Source organism: Telmatherina bonti, assembly GCF_933228915.1.
Source record: "Telmatherina bonti genome assembly, chromosome: 11".
NCBI classification, from domain to species: domain Eukaryota; kingdom Metazoa; phylum Chordata; class Actinopteri; order Atheriniformes; family Telmatherinidae; genus Telmatherina; species Telmatherina bonti.
The window spans coordinates 27,873,336-27,890,542 of record NC_136629.1 but is presented as its reverse complement, the minus strand read 5'-3'; the positions used below and the strand labels follow the sequence as shown (position 1 = coordinate 27,890,542).

Here is a 17,207-nt window from a genome sequence, read left to right as displayed (position 1 = left end):
GGACATTACAACAACAACATTTTCTGAATAACTGCTGTGTGATATCAAAACAGTTACAAAAAAGTGTTAAAGTATATATCCCAGAGTATTTTGAGAAAACGGTTAAATATAAAACCTATAAAAACAATAAACAGAACAACATAAACAATAAAAAAATAAAAGTTTAGAGTTTGCTCCTAATTATTCTGGAATGCTGTTCCACAGATGTCTGTCTTCCTGTTTTACTTTAAAGCTTGGTTGTGAATAAAATGTCTCTCCCTGAACTTCTAAATATATTACAAAGAGCTCATAATGGAAAAGAGAAAATCTGATGAATGAGCAGGCTGAGAACAGAAGAGTTTTTATTAAAAACTTTAAAATCATGACCGAACAATTCTATTAAAGTAACTTGTTTAGGTTTTTTTTCCTCTTTATCGGTTCCAACAGCGTTTATGTGACTTGGCTTTTTTGATATGTGCTATTTGTACGTGCAAATTATTTCTGCCTTGATTTTAACTGCCTGACAGGCCACATCTGCTCCTTGAAGTTAATTATTTTATTAGAGATATTAGTATTTAACAGGATTCAGTTATTTTCTCTTAGCCTTTCTATTAATTAGGATTAAATCAATACAACTGAACAGACTTCAATCTGTACTTTTATTTAAGAGAAGCCCACCAAACCACATGAGAGAACAGTAAGTGAGATCAGGGCTTCAGCTAGTTTTTATTTCCATCTGGATTTGCATAGCTTAATTCTATGTTTATTTAATTAAATGATTAAATCCTTAGGCTTCGTATTTGTTGAACAATTTCTCCGTTTAAAAAAAATCCTATCAGACAACTTTTTTAAAGAATCCTTGAAAAATATTATTACATAAAATATAAACTTCTGCTGCATAATAAATAAAATAATCCAAATGTTTTGATTATATTAGATTAAATATAATTCAATCAGTGATCATGTGTAAAACTTCAAGAGATGTGATGTCCTTTTAAATCTGCCAGCAGTGATTTAGCTATACTATTTATAATAGTGTGGGTTATTGATTTTGAATCATTGAGAAAAGAAATTCAAAGCAAAAATGTGCCTATTCTTTAAGCGTGTTTTACAACATAAGTATCATAAGCTGGAGAACATGACCTGGAATTCTGTATCAATACTATTATACATAGTGCTCACATCAGCTCACCAAGCATAAAGTTTTTGATGCACTCTTTCTGGACCATTTAAATGTCTGGATTGACAAAAAAAAAAAAAAAAAAGGCGGAGAGGGCTAAGTGAGCAAGGTGCCTAGCTAAAAACTGCGACACCGTTACTGTGCTTTTAGGGGTCAGCTAAGACATATTTAGCATTCACGTCCCTCCATCAAAGGGCAGACATAAATTTTATATGTTGTTCATTTTGTTACGATAAAATTGGGGAAGTGTATCCTGAAAACCTTTTATGGTGTGGCACAGAACCATGAAATACAAGTGCAAGTGACAGGAGTATGAATTCACATGACTTCACATTTTTGCATTTCCTCAAAGTGACAAGTAAACACCTTAAATCTGTAATGCTATATGCATAATGCATCAACTGTGTTTTGACATCCATCATTTAGTGCTGACTACAGCAAAATGTCAGCTTATAGTGCCACGACCAAGGAAACATAATGCAGGGAATATATTCAGGTCACAAAGTTTTAAAAGGAGTGCAAAATCTGTCTGTGTGTATGGGAGTGTGTGTGTGTGTGTGTGTGTGTGTGTGTGTGTGTGTGTGTGTGTGTGTGTGTGTGTGTGTGTGTGTGTGTGCCTTTCCTGTCAAGAAACTCAATGAGCTGCTTACATTACAAAAGGGATCTTTCAACCCTTTGCAACAGAGAACACACACCGCATGGTTTAGAACGCAACAGGAAGCACACACTGAACTAAAACGTGGATGATCAGAACTTTTGTACACCAATTATTGAACTAGGAGTTTGCGCAGGTTTGACAGTTTGAGTCAACCAGGCAGCACGATCTCACACACGCTCCAGCTCGTTTGTCGATGTCCGTACAGGATGATGTTTATTCTGCTGGAGAGTGACAGCGGGTTCTTGGAGTCGCTGCTCCTACTGTATCACAGTGAACACGAAGACAGTGCAGAAACGGAGAACGGCTTTTGTTCTGCGCAGTGCAAACACCAGTAAGTGATGCTGGTGAGGGATAAATGAGGCCTGCTGCTATCAAAATGTGCAACATTAGAACCCAAAAGCAGCAAATCAGCTCCAAAAAGAGTGTCTACACTGAACACAAAAATGTAATAAACAATTTTATCCTCCAAATTTCAGGCTTGTGCACAATTTTAATTTGAACTTGAAATGTTAAACAGTGACATAAAAAAACAACATATCTTTTGTTATATATTTTACACTTCCCACTTTTTTTCTCCTAATATACTTTACTTCACTATCTGAAGACATTTGCTCAAATTTGCCTCCATTAAAGATAAAAAGTGGAGTTTCAAAAGCAACCTGATTGCATGAAATCCTGTCTCCTGACTTGTTGTTCCTACTGAGAGGCTGCAACTTTGTGTACTCAGCTACTGTACACAATAGACACAGAGATCTGGGTTACATCCCCCTTATCCCTGTAGCCCTGCGGGCACAGCGATGCTCTGTGGTTGACTACATGCTACAGCAGCCGTGAGAAGCTCTCCCCCAGGAAAGCACATGTTTATTTATTCATTTGCACCTTCCAAATTCCACAGATATTGTCTGGATGGGAGCAGTGCCAGGAGGAAGGAATCCCCAAACAATAGCGGCATCTGGGTGCGTGCATACATGGCTTTGTATATGCGTGAATGCATTCTAGTTTAAATGTTGGTTTTTCTTAAAAGGGTGGTTCATGTAAGACCCAATTATTGATAACACTTAGCTGGAACCATCGATTTGGTGAGAAAATAAAGACCAGTTAGCTTCTGTCCTGAGGTGTTTCTTTGTGAGTGCTGCTCCCTGGAGCAGGCAGCTCTAAGCTTTACCCCTCCTTATTGTTCCTTTATAGCACTGCTATCAACAGCATACCATTAGAGTTCTAGTAAAGCATGTTCAAGTGGTCGCCACCAAAAAAAAACAAACATCCATTTTGAACCTTTACCTTTGCATTTACACCATGTTGGCACTAAACGGTGCTGAGCATGAGACGTCCATCTCTAGCTAATTTTGAAGTCAGGATTACCTGTTTGCCATTTTTCTGTAGATTGACAGACTCTGCATGAATCTCTGTGTGTTTAATGTGCGCTAACACCATCCCAGCCACACGAACGCAGAAGTGTGTGTGCACACGTGTCGCTGTTTTGTTGTGACTAATGAGGAGCAGCTGAATTGGCCTGCCTGGTGATTTGTACTAGCTGCTTAATGATGATGAGGCCTGATAGGATGCCAGGTTCATATGTTTGTCGGCAAACATCAACAATCTGTTCCAGACGATCTGCCAGGCTCCAGATCAGGGGGAACAACATCAAATGACGCAGTCATGTTGATTACATCATTAAAAAGTATTATCAAAGAGGTTTAGCAGCATCTAATTACAAGGACAACACTGGAATCATCAGAAAATTAGGAGGGGTAAACATTCTTCGACGGCTTGATGAAGCAATCAACGCACTTCTTTTTTTTCTTCGTGCACATCTTGAGGAGTTACAGTACAGTACAATGCTCAGCAGACTTGCAGAGAATTTTGATTAAGAGTACTTAAAGTCTGCGCTTGACAAACAATATCTATTCATCTTGTGTGGCCTCCTCTTCCCCTTCCAGTGTTTTTCCTTTTTTTTATTCTATTCTTGACTACCGTCTTCCCTCCATGCTACAACCTGTCCCCTTTGGGCAGCAGTGTATATGGAGTCTAATAGGATGCTTCTTACCTTGGGAATTAGCCTGTAAGACCCCAATGCTGTCATCAAACTGCATAGATTTGATGTTGAGTGATGCCAAGATGCATTCCTTATCCTGAAGTGAGGCATCTTCGATATTGTTCTGATTGGCTGACAGTATTACGCACATGTCGCAGAGGTTGATGTTGACAGCCCTTAAATCTGCCCGACTTAATGGTGTACCCTTCAGGGTGAGGAGAACACAGAGAAAGAGCAAGGCAGCGAGAGAGAAAGCAAAACAGAGAACAGACAGACATGGAGGGAAGAGTAAAACAAATTTAAGAAATGAGCGGAGCTGAGCTTTGGGAAATTAGTTAACAAGTATTCTTGTTTGGAGGCAATGACATTCCACTGATCTAACCAGGCATTAGAGATTCTGAGACATGGACTAATCTAAAGGCTAGCCTGTGCTGAGGGCTGTGTTTGGGATTCTCTTCTGATCATCAGTCAAGCCAGGCCTAACAAGCTTCAAGGCAGTGAGCCACGCCATCTGGAAAGAGCACTGCAGCTGCACCACTCAGAAACTCCACTTTATGGTGTGCAGTATGTTTCTCTGCCTCGGATGAGGGGGACACACTGAGCTATCGTGGAGTGATCGTTCAATAAAGTAATGTGAGATCAAATCAAAACAGCAATCTCGCTCAACACTTTGGTGAGTGTGTAGCTAAAAGCGTGCATCCCGTGTGAGCGAATTCAAACACTCACAGGTAAGATGGAGACCTTGGGGAAGTTGTGTAAAGTTTCCCACTCTCTCCGAAGGTAATCCAGCGAGCCCACGAAAACTATAGGCTTTAGCTCGTGGTAATGGAAGTTGCTGGCTCTTAAAGGCATCACCAAGTTTCGCAGCCCCACTAAAGCGGACGTGACATCCCCAAATATACAGACCACTACATGGCCGCTCAGCACTGTCATGGAGGCTTCACTCCGAGTCTGTAGGGAACAGAGAAGCACAGGGATAGGGAGAAGAGCAGGGAAAAGAATTAGACAAAATGAAGACAGAAAAAAGACAAGAGAAAAAAAAAATTGACGGGAAAGTAAAAAAAAAAAAAAAAATAAAACCAAACAACAGAAACCGATCGCTTTTTGCATAAAACTGGGTTCATGAACTAGATAATGAAGATTTTACATGCATTTTTAACTCCATGTTTAAGTTGGCTAGTCAAGAATGAAATTCCTCTGTTATTAATGAGTTGCTCTTACATTTACAGTGAAACGGCTATTATATTCGTAAACACTTAAAATTTCAAGAAAGTATAATAACTAAAAATATAAATACATATCATATATAAACCAAATGCAGCCTTTTTCAAAGGGCAACTCGTTCAGTTAGACTGAAAAATGCAGTTTGTAAGGTTTTAGATGCATGAATGACTTGAATGATGTCAATAAAAAAGTCAACAAATAAATTTATTTTGCTTTATTAATTTCTTTTTTAAGTAAATAAAACATAAATACAATAAACTGCTTTGAAACCCTGTCACACAAGCTGCACGCGCCGGACATATATGAACATGAAGAAGTAAATAACTAAAACTAAGTTTACTAAGCATAACTATTTATCACACATGTAAGGTAAAAGTCACAGCGTTGAGGGTCCGCTGCAGCAAACTGTCCCATTATGTATTGTGTGCCTGATGTGGTGTATTAAATATTCCTGCTAGTTAACAGTTATCTGTGTTTCTAGAGGGTGTTTTTTGTGACCAAAGCCGTTTATACCAGTTTAGCTCAGAATTCCTCGAATTTACAATGAAATCTTTCAAGCAGGTTTGGTCACACAAAAGTTAAGTCAGCTAAATTATATTTGGTACGAGACAGTGATCTCTTTATAAACCTTGATTTAGCTAAATGCTTACAAACTGCCTTGTTAAAAGCAAGCAAACTCATGCGTGCACTGCAGTTCTTGGTGGAGATATTAATATATAAAAAGCAAACTCACCTTGAAACACAGAGAGGCAGTGGAAGAAATTTCAATACACATTAGTATGTGATTGTGTTACTACAGAATTGATGGGAAACGCAGGCTCCCCAGCATACTTACTGAACTTTTTATTTTGTTTCTAATCTGTTTTTTTTTTTTCCTTTTTTTTTGGTTACTGCACTGAAGTCACACAGCTCCAACCGTACTTACCAGGATGACTTTTTCGATGTCTTTGGAAGGGCACCAGTGAAACATCCCTGTCGAGTCATACCTCTTCACGTTCATGTCCATGTTCTCGATTTGTTCATTTCCAGGGATAAGAAGGGGATCGTGGCGGCTGAAAAACAGGATATACTTGGGTTTTGTGACTATTGCTCTAAATACTGTAGGCCCCAAAAACTGCTTCAACACTCTGGCATTCCCTCTTGGTCTTTCTGTCAAGGCATCAGAAAATGCAAAGGCCTCTTAGCTCACAGTTGTAAAGAGAAGAACAGCAAGACTTGAGTGGTACTGACTGAATGGCATGACAACACAAGGCCAATTACCAACTTTTACCCTCTCTCCCAGTTCCTGATGGCATGAGGAGCAAATAGTAAAAGCTCCAACAGGCTCAAACTTAAATATTTCAAGAATTTGCCTAATCACATTTTGCTCTTCCAACTGATGGCCATTAATGTTTCAGCAGCATGTCACAACCAAACAGGCTAATCCACAGCAGTGGGCTGCTGAGTTTTATCCAGTGTAACACTGACCATGAAAGGGCTTCAGTCAGTCCTGTTAAACAGCCTCACCCGTTGTTTCAGGCATTCCACAACACATCTTCTCACTCTTCCTCTGAATCAGGGTTTAAACATAATGTATTTACTATTTCACCTAAATAATGAATTCTTTGGTGAAAGCAGCTCTATATGTAGACTCCTAAAACAGGAAACTTCAGCGAGACAGACATATGAATAATATGGGAGAAAACATCTCAAGAATTTGACATACATCTCTCTTACTATCACTCTCCATATCCTCTATCAACACTGCCTATCGCTGACAAGGCTTTGATGTCGTCTCTTCCTTCAACCTGCATTTGGGTTGCATGGCGTCGCAGGGAAAGTAGGAGTAAAAAAAAAAAATTTTTTTAAAAAGCTGTCAATTAGCCACCTTCTCTCTGCCGCTCGCTCTTCCCCCTTCTACCCTCTATCAGTTAGAGCAGGTGATAATAACACTGACAGCATTTAGTGTTTTTACACTCAGCCTGAATCTTTCATCCACAGCCGCGTGTTGCGCCAATCAACTCCACGGAGCCCCCCCCCCCGTCACTTCAATCTGCTCAGCTCTGCTCGCCTCCACACACGGGCTGACTGGCGCATGCAGGCGGGCTGCCGCTCCACCTCTCTCTGCCAAGACAGCTATCTTTCACAGAGCTGACAGCAGTGTGACTGGCAGCCTGTCACAGGCTCCACACACCTCCTCCTCCTCCTCCTTCTTCTTCTTTCTCCTCCACGCCTCGGGTTGAACCTACCACAAGGCTCAAGGAGAGCAGACATGACGCCTGCGCTACAGGGCCACGCCCAAGGGATATCAGCTGCCGAAGATGCGGTGACATCCTCTGATACAGGATGCGTATTGTCAGTCATGATCTGTCACTGATGTTTGAGGAGTGGCGTTAATGTCATGGAGCCAAATGCCGCTCATTAACACGATGACATGTTGGATTGGCCACTAATACATTCATAGGATGGCAGGGATGAATGTTGCCTGAAAGTGCTACATACATTTAAAAAAAAACAAAAACATTTGTAACAAAGAAATTTTCCTCGACAAAAACATATTCACTTTAAAAAAAATGTATTCAAATCAGATTTCAAAACCAACTATTTCCCCAAGACGCTTCGGACATTTGAAGAGGACAAGCAACATTTCCCTTACACCATGTCTCACTCCAGTTCCTCTTCCCCTCGCTTTCTTTCCAACTCTCTCTCCTCAGTATATATTTCAAACAGAGTTGAGTTATTCCAGTGTATCACTCTGCAGTCACAAGCTGGGGATGGGCATGCTCCCCCAATCCCTCTCTGCCAGACTACGAAGGCAGCCTCTTGCTTTGAAAATTTTCCCCATCATGCAAACTGACAAAGGCATGCTTTTCAAAAGCCCACAGCCAATCTGTTGATCATTATTTATTTACAAAGGCCTTCAGGCTGCGAGTCCTGTAAAAACCATACTTGATACGTATGTTGGCTCTCTTGCGAGCTCTCTTCTGTGTTTTCCCCCTTCTTGCTTGTAGAATAAAGTTTCCCTAAGGCTACCTCAAACAATCACTTTTCATTGTGCATAAAATCTCCCTCGTAAAGCACAACTGTTTAATATATATGGTGTTACATGTTGACAGGGGCAGCTGTGAAGGTGTGGGGGTGTGGATTTTGATGGGTAATGTGATGTTCTGCTAAGGGCTAAGACTTGGAAAAAAATTTTTTACACCTATAACAGAGGACCTGTCATCCCAGTACCCAAGAGCCAGCAGAATACAGAAGCACCCCTGAAGCAGAGAAAACTTTGACACCACTTTGAAGCATTTTCAACACTGAGTAAATAACTTGCAAGGATTATTATCACTGTGAGATCAAAGTAGAGATGCATATATTACATGGCAAACGGGGACCAACTCCTAAGCAGAGTAGGATGAGAAGAAAAGGTTTCGCGCTTTAAGTTAGGCAAACTAAACAGCCTTTTAAACAAGCAGTTAGCTGGAAACGTGCCAGTGCCTGGTTGTTTTTCAAGCAGCTTTCTCCCTCTGAGCAAGGGCATCTAAAACGATACTCTGCTGCAAACTAGACTGAGGGGTTAAGACTCCACATTGGGCTAATGGTTTGGCAAGTGTAAAGGCTTATTAAGTGCTTGTTTGCAGAGAACTGAGGGGGAGGCTGACGAGAATGCTGGACAGAAATCACACTGGCACACCAGTGCAGAGGGATCGCTGCCTAAGGGAACCCAGCAGAACTTCCATACAAAAACATTCAGCTGAACTATAAGTACAACAGATGACATCAACCACAATAATCAGAAGGAAAAAAAATGCACCAATGCAAATGGAGAACATTCTTTAATTTTGTTTTAAAAACATAAGGAATACTTTTCTGGATTTTTTTTTGTTTTGTTTTGTTTTGTTTTTCTTTTTGGGTCATTTTACTAATGATTTGTTACAAATGTCATTTGCTTTATTCATGCTCACAAAATTCAGATGCAACAGCCGGGAAAGCACTAAATAAATATTAGCAATGACAGATGTGTTTATTGAAAGATAAACAGGACACACACATACACACACAAACAAGCCTTTTCTCAGCATTTTCTTCTGCAAAGGCACAAAGAAGATGTCCACAAGATTCTAGTTAAGAGACTAAAAGTGTAGCTAAGTGTGTTTGTGTCCTGTTGTATCAGCACCAGCGCGCCATCACCATCCGTGAAGCTCGGCCTCCCCTGTATCTTCCCTCCATTCTTCATCTAACCCTACCTCGCAGCCAGAGCGGCACAAAATTCTACCCCTTTTATCTTTCAAAATCAATTAACAGCAAAATAATTACACAGGACAGGATAAAAGGAAGGTAATATTTGAATTCATATTTGATTGTGATGATACATCTTGCATATGGCCTTAAGTACCAGAAACTGTACTCACAGGGGTTCCCACAATAGAGAAGTAGCCTCGGGGCAAAGTAACCATGCAGGTCCCTCTGATTGGTTGCTGGTGTCATTAGTGCCAGCATTATTTAAGTAGTACATGTGGACCAGACTGGAGGAGGTGGCAGCTGGGACTTTAAAGCCGGGAGAGTTTTCAAACGCCTCCTCACAGCCGCTTTTTGTGACAAATATTATTTCAGCTCTGTCATTAACAGCTGACAGCATGCCATCCTAAACAGCCAGAGCTTAACATGGCGTTTCTCCTTTCTTTCTTCCTCTCACAGAGTGTCTTACCTCCCTCCTCTGTCACCCCTAATTTGCCCCCTCCCATCCATCCAAACTGCCACCATCACACCATCATCAGCTGAATACGACTGACACATTCATCCTTCGTTTCTTAACCCCCCCTCCCTTCTTCCCTTTCTCTCGCTCTCTGTTTGAAGGCTGTAAGGAGAATATGAAACTAGCGTCTCTTACCTCATCATTTTGGGCGAGCAGTTAGGTGAGTTTCGCATCCCTCCATTGCGCTGCTTTTTTTTGGGCGAGAGAGTTGACGGATGCTCATCTTCAACTGCAAACACATGTGCAGAGTGTCAGAACAGACAGACAGCTGAGAAAATGTGCTGGACCTGACATGGAAAAGTAGCCAACAATCAGTCAATCATTGCAAACAAAAGAAAAGAAAAGAAAATGAACACAAGATAAGGAAAATTAATATTTCAGAGTCAAACTGAAAAAGTATAGAGGGAAGCATTAGTAAGAGACAATGTAAAGCTAAAAAAGGCAGGAGAGAACCACGGAGAAAAACCAGTTTAAGCCCTGGAAATGTCATGGAAGGCTCACGTCCAAAACTACCCCATATTCCTCTATTTCAACACCATAAAGGTGCATTTTGACAAGAACTTACAGTGATACATTACTGCATCTGTCCAGGTGGACCTGTAGTAGTCTGCGTCACAGTGACAGTGCTTACCTACCCCATTAATTGCCATGAGATGAAACGGACCTTAATTGTCAGTGGGGAATGGGCAAAAGCAATGACAATGAGGTAAATACATGATATGGAAATGGATTTTGAGTGGATTGTATGTCATTTTATTTTTCATACTACTTGCACCCCACCCCGTCGTTCTAGCTCGGAAATGAACAATGGCTCTTCTACAGGTCTACCTCCATGCCAAGTAAACACTAAGCACTCAGCATACACCGTGGTGGTCAGGAAGCATTAGACGGAAAAGGAATTAGTGGACAAAAAAATGTGGTCAGCCACTAATGAATGCACATCATCTTCCAGTTTGAGAAGGTCATGACTGTTGTTACATGCTTTAATGAGAAATGAACGATTTCTGTTAGATCACATATTCTCTTTCTGTGTTTGAAGCTTTGGTGTTAAGCATTTGCAGGATGCAAAATGAACGTTTGTTTTGTTTTGTTTTTTTCCTTTCTTTTGGGTTTTTGTCAAATATGTTTAACCACGTTAATAAATTCTACAAAAAATAAACAAAAGTAAAAGAAAAGAAAGCAAAAAATCTTCTAAACACATTACTTCATTCAAGGCAGACAGAGAGAAGGGGGGAAAGAGCAGCCAGACTGAGGCCAGCACAGGTCATCTGAAGATTTCCGTCATGCTAACTGCAGTCTGATCTTCACCACTGTCGTCTGCGAATTCCAAGAGCTTTCAGGTAGGCACCCAGATACTCCTCTCCAATCTACGCTCTCCCAGCGCAAATGCCAAGTGCACCATCACTTCAAACCCATATTAGTCCTTTGGTTAGAAATCAATAACACAGCATGATATTAGTGCAAATCAATGTGCACACTGCAAGCTGTGACTATTCCAAGCATGTAGAATTTCATTACTGTCTGAACACCCATTCTCAGCTGTCACCTAATTCTGCTAATAAAAGATAAGAAATATGACTTTGCCTTCTAATAAAATGTCATTCCCTGACATTTCCTTTATGCATCTGGGCATTCAGAATAGCTAATATCACAAGCACTTTTCCACTTTACAAATAATTCCCTTTCTTTAATGTGCTTTGAAAATACCACATCAAAAAATATGCATTGATTGCTAAAACGTTTCTCTTACTAGCTTAATTTGTTAATAGTGTGTAACGTCTTTTCTTAATACCATAGAGAATAAAATGAAATGCTTTCTAAATACTGACTAATACATGCTTTACAAATAAACTTGGACATGTGTGAATGAAAATAAAAGGTCAGATTCCTCAGAACTTCCTACTCCTGCGACACTTCTGCATATAAATATTTATGACAAACTTTCATGTCAACTCTAAAGTCCCATTTGTAATCTAATGCTATGTTTGGAAGTCACCCAGTGCGCAGAGCAGCAGCTACTGCACTATCAGGCAAATCGGAGCAAAGCAGCAGCAGCTCCAGCGGAGTGAACCGTCATGCAGCAAACACGAAAAAAAAAATAAAGGGACGAAACAGGCAGGGGTTACTGACTGATGTATCCCGCTAAGGGGGCAACCTACAGTGCCTACTGTGACTGAGCAGCATGGCATTACTGGGTTGGTAGCGGTATTTCACCGGCAGACTGCGGGCCCGGTTCAGTCGGCTCTCAACCAGGGCTCTGGCCACCACTTCTCCTGGACCTGAGATACTGAGGCGTAATTGTGAAGGGTCAGCCCCGAGCCCTGGCCTCACAGGGAGAAGACTTCCTTTACGGTTATTAACAAGAGGGATGTTGGCTCGGCCCCGGTTCACAAGGGGCTCCTGGTGGGGGTGCAGAGAGTTGGGAAGGAATGCATTTGAGGTGATGGAGGTGGAGATGCAGCCGGTGGTTTTAACTGATCGGTTTTGAAATGATGGTCTAACTTGATCCATTACTGTCAAATGGTAGAGAATAAAAAGTGTGAGAAAGTATGCATTAAAATTAATGTATTAGTAATACTTTAATACTAAAACGAATTAGTTTTACTAATGCCATATTTGGATATTTCAAGGTGAATTAATTCCAGAAAATATAAAGCATACTGTAAATAACAATGATATTCATGTGTTTAAACTTTAATGAACTAGCATAATAATAAAAAATGACAACTTTTCTGATCATAGTTTCAAATAAAATAACTAAAAAAAAAAAAAAATAAGAACATAAAATCAGGAATCATATAAATGTTTTTCCAACTGGTGTTGCAGCTCTAACTGAAACGTCACAGTGACTTTTATTGTGCATTTGTGACAAACATAAATTAATTAGAGGCCTCTCTGTTTCCCATTTCTGTTACACTTTCTGGTAAAACAAAGCAGAGACACAGCTTAGCTGAAGCCAGTCAAATCAAATCAGACACGCTCATTTCAAGCGTAACTTTCATTTCAACAAATATAAAACTGTAACAAATAATTTATAAAATGACTAATTCAAAGCCTCTGTATCATTAAACATTAATTGAAATAATACTGTGTTATGTCTAGAATAGCATTTAAATTCCAGACAAAATAACTATTTTCTTGTTAAACTGCGTATTTACATTTTATATTAAATATAGAATTACAGCTTGTCTAGCGATAAACTGCAGTAATTAATATGAGCATGAATTATCTACATTATTATTTACACCTGCTGTTTATCTGGTGGCTTAAATAAAAACTTGCATACACACGCAATTCAGTTGGGGCTGCAGTGTCAACCCCATGTTTTTATATCTTAAAGGGGTCATGGCACAGTGCAGGAAGACCACAAAGGAATATGAGTAAAAGATCTGGTTGCAAAGTTGACCGTGAGAGGCGGAGCTCTCTTCCTCTCTTTGGTAGAAGGGTGGTTGGTTGGTTGTTTGGAGGAAGAGCATGCTTGGGTGGCCCCGGGCGATAAACAGATGTTTATCCCAGCCGTCAGCTGCCTCCTTGATTTACAGGGCGCCACCGATAGCTCCTGGATTCATCTGGCCCTTGTCAAACACATGCAGCGTTACAGAGCCTTCACCCGCCCTGGCAGGTCCACTGTGCATCCTGAACAACCCAGACGGCAACTGTCCCTTCTTGAAATGCTAATCGCATGACGGTACTGTCCTGCATGCAAACCTTATCAGATCTCTGTGACCCAATGTAAACTGGATGATGAGGTGGAGGAATAACAACTAAAAATGTTTACTTTGGTATGTGAGCTAAGCTGGCTTTGCCTTTAGTGTCTGCTGCATGAACAAGCTTTGTTCTTTAACTGCACTGCAACTGCATGAAATAGCTTTCTCGGCCATGCACAGATGTGCTGTTACAGCTAAAAAGAAAAAAAAAGAAAAAGAAAATAAAACTGATATCATGATTATTGCATTTCTCTTCTTTTTTTAGGTGTGCTAAAGAGCCAGCCATAATTTTTATAGTGAAAACAAATGGAAAATAAAGAAAAAAAGAACATCTCTTATATCCATATGTTTAACATGAAAAATTGACACATAAAAATGTTGGACATGATGAAGAGCACTTAAAACTATAAGTTATTCTTAACCAGTGCAATAAAAATTTCTTTACTTAACAATCATTTACCAGAGATTTACCTATATTGCAATCAGCTTTGAATCGCACGCCAGCCTCTTTTTGGCTTCCACTGTTCCCTGGTGTTGTACCGCCATCTGCTGCTAGATGCAGCACAATACAGAAAGAATATTTCATGGAACTACATGGCATTAGCAAACACAATATTACTTCCTTTTAGTATGTTTAAATACCAGGAAATAAATACTGTTATTTCTTGTCAATATATGTTAAAATTATTTAGTGATTGTTAACGTTAACTACTGCACTGAATTCACTATTTAAACTAGGTTTACATTTTGTCTCCTTGTAAAACACAAGACAACAACATTATATTCTACAGGGATGAGGGACAACAGAGCATAGACTAAAACAAAGCATCAGTGATCATTGTGTTACATCACAAAGTGAGGGGGGCTAGAGTCTAAACACAAAACTGGAGCAGAGGGGAGAAGGACAGAGAAACACACTTACGTGATCTGACATATCCATTATATTTATATTTGGCTGAGGAGAATGCAAAGACATATGGCAGGTCACACAAGGGGAGAGAGGATGAAATGAAACATAGACATTAGGAAATCGAGACATCAACAAAAGAGTGGTGGATGAAAATGAATTCAAAATTAACTGTGATGTGCTGTCATTAAAAGGGAATGGAACACAAACTAAAACAAAAGGAATGTATAAATAATCAAAATAATGGCAATAACACTAATGGTTGTGATTTAAATATGGTATGATGACACAACAAAAAGTAAATGAATGAACTGTCCATTCTCAGAGTGAGCCGTCCTTTTAGGAAAGTGTACTAAACCTGAAATGAGACTGAATGAAAGTCTAATAGCAGAGTTTAAAGTAGATATATGTCTGACATATGTTATGTTAGATATACGCATATGTTTCTGTGATCCGGTAAGTTATTTGATTTCTATTTCAATTCCATAGGCAGCGTGAGGTTTAGAAACAGGAGAAAAAAAGGCCTCCATGGGAAACAGTCAGCAATGTCATACTTGGATGCATTTGCAGATTGAAAATACAGTCGAAAAACACTACTACTGAAAAAAAACGATCGAACAGAACACAAGCACAAAGAGACTTGAAGTCAACATGCATTCCTGACAACGTGTACTAATGGCGACTTTAAAAACTGAAACCTTTCCAACATAGAGTTCTTCCTGGAAAGTGGTCTCAATTTATACAAGTGCTTTTACTTATCAAGAAACTACAGTTTGTGACCTTGACTGAGGAGATACAAGTATCACTGTAACTAATGATGCAGTAGGCATTGAACTGAGCTCTGAGCTGCTGACACTCCCCACTCTTTTCCAAAGTCTATTTCAGCAATAAAGGTCATAATGAGGGCCCAAGGCTGGCCTATGACACAGATCCTCAAAACAGGGACCCACAGTTGCCCTGGCATCTGTCTCTAGCGATCTGCCCGCACCGCAGAGGCAGCAGACTAACTGGCTAGCATCTGGGGCGTAGCAGTGCACCATAGCACAGAGGGTGGGGAAGGGGGAGACCAAGCCTGCCTGGTGGACAGGAGCTGTCAGGGCAAGTTTGGTGACGGACCAGCAGGGCTGGGAAAATAAAAATGCAAGCATAATTTCTGTGTCAAGATAGATAAGGTCTTTTACAATGATATGCAGATTCACATACATGCATAGGCAAAAACATAAAAGTGGATGTTGCTGTGGACTCAAGATGTGCACATACGTGCACGCAGGCCTCAGAGAGCTAAAAACAAGCCAAAAGCTTCTTCTTAGCTTCAAGTCACCAACCCTTGTCCAGAGTTTTACTCCATAACAACCTCAGTCACTCTAAACAAGTCATGTTAAAAATGCCTTCACTGGCTAATGATCAGCTGACATAGCAGATGTATATAAACCATTGTGTATGTACATATGTACATATGCACATAGGCATGTATGAATGTATGCATGCAAGTATGTATGTATGTATGCATGCATGTATGTACGTATGTATGTATAATATATATATATATATATACATATATATGTAAAAATGAGAGATAAAAAATGAGAACAAACATCTTTCTTTTTTCATGTCCAAATATTTCCCCTTCAACTTAATTTCACACATTTTTGCTGCATTCATTCCTATAACTAAACAGCAACATCAATTTATATCTAATTCAGTTAGCTAACTTCTCCACTTTCTTTGATTGATCTATTACATCAAATGTCACAATACGAACTTACATACTTCGATAAGTGTTAAAGGTCTATGAATTAAATATTGTATGACTTCATAAAGCAACTCACACGTTTACTGCTTGTGCCACTAGTGCTAAAGTGTTTGTGCGGAGTCAAAATTGGAAAAGAGATCAATTATACAAGTGTAGAAAAATGTGGTTGTGATGTACAAAAGAATGAAGTCATCATGGATAAAGATGTCTTATCCTCTCAGTCTGGTGGAAAAGAACAGGACATGGAGAGAGGAAATCCAGCAATCCCTGGCAGACAAAGCCCAATACACTCCTCTACTAAACTCTCTTCATTCAAACAGTTAAAAAGGGAAAGAAATCTAAGACAGAGGAGGCTTTACTTAAATCCTACAGGGGTTTGAGGGAGAAGTGAGATCAGTAACCATGTAATGGCCAGTAATTGGTACCAAGGGATATCAATGCAAACCCAACTACAAGAAGCCAAGCCAAACTCATCATGTCGTGTTTGACACTAATCTAGGCTGAGTCTGCAGACGGTGGGAGAATGTTGAGAGAGAAATCAGATCTGTATGTCTGAACCCATGGCTTTGATAGCCAGGCCTACTGCTGCCATGTCTAATTGACAGACAATTTAGTATTTCCCCATCCACCTAAAAAAAAAAAAAAAAACCAACGGAGGATTGTCCATGAGCTTCAACCATCTTGCCTTTCCTGAATCAAACATCACCTGTTGGATTTTCTTTTCATGTTTTCTTTACTGCTTCACACTTTACAAACTTAATACATATTAATTTTTTTCTCCCTACTTTACCAACTTTCTCCTACAGTAATATGTCTCTTTCTGTAAATTCATGAGCAGGTAGAAGTTGTCTACAGAACAGGTCACACTATACGATACATATCCTACAAGTGGACAACGTAAGTTGCCAGTCAAAAACAATTATAAGCAATAATGTTTGTATCTGTCTTCAAAAATAATCTCAAAGATTGAAAGGGCATTCCGACTGCTTCACGTAAATCAGTTGATTTACACACTTTTTCTAAACCCTAAATCCTAAA

At 39.7% G+C, this 17,207-nt stretch overlaps 1 protein-coding gene across 6 annotated transcripts in view; it reads right to left on the bottom strand.

The window, feature by feature from the left end:
- The window catches only part of LOC306762630 (calcium-activated potassium channel subunit alpha-1a), a 147,345-nt gene that overhangs the window by 17,875 nt on the left and 112,263 nt on the right, over positions 1–17,207 (bottom strand). For 5 of the 6 annotated variants that reach the window (XM_079249187.1, XM_079249185.1, XM_079249186.1 and 2 more), the window contains exons 19-22: positions 9,938–10,031; positions 6,002–6,128; positions 4,579–4,803; positions 3,865–4,057 (exon numbers count right to left, since the gene is read on the bottom strand). In XM_079249187.1, the coding sequence (XP_079105313.1) occupies positions 3,865–4,057; positions 4,579–4,803; positions 6,002–6,128; positions 9,938–10,031 (639 nt within the window). Of the gene's footprint in view, positions 1–3,864; positions 4,058–4,578; positions 4,804–6,001; positions 6,129–9,937; positions 10,032–11,961; positions 12,316–13,980; positions 14,062–14,431; positions 14,465–17,207 lie in introns of all 6 variants that reach the window. The other variant, XM_079249190.1, reaches the window with a different exon arrangement.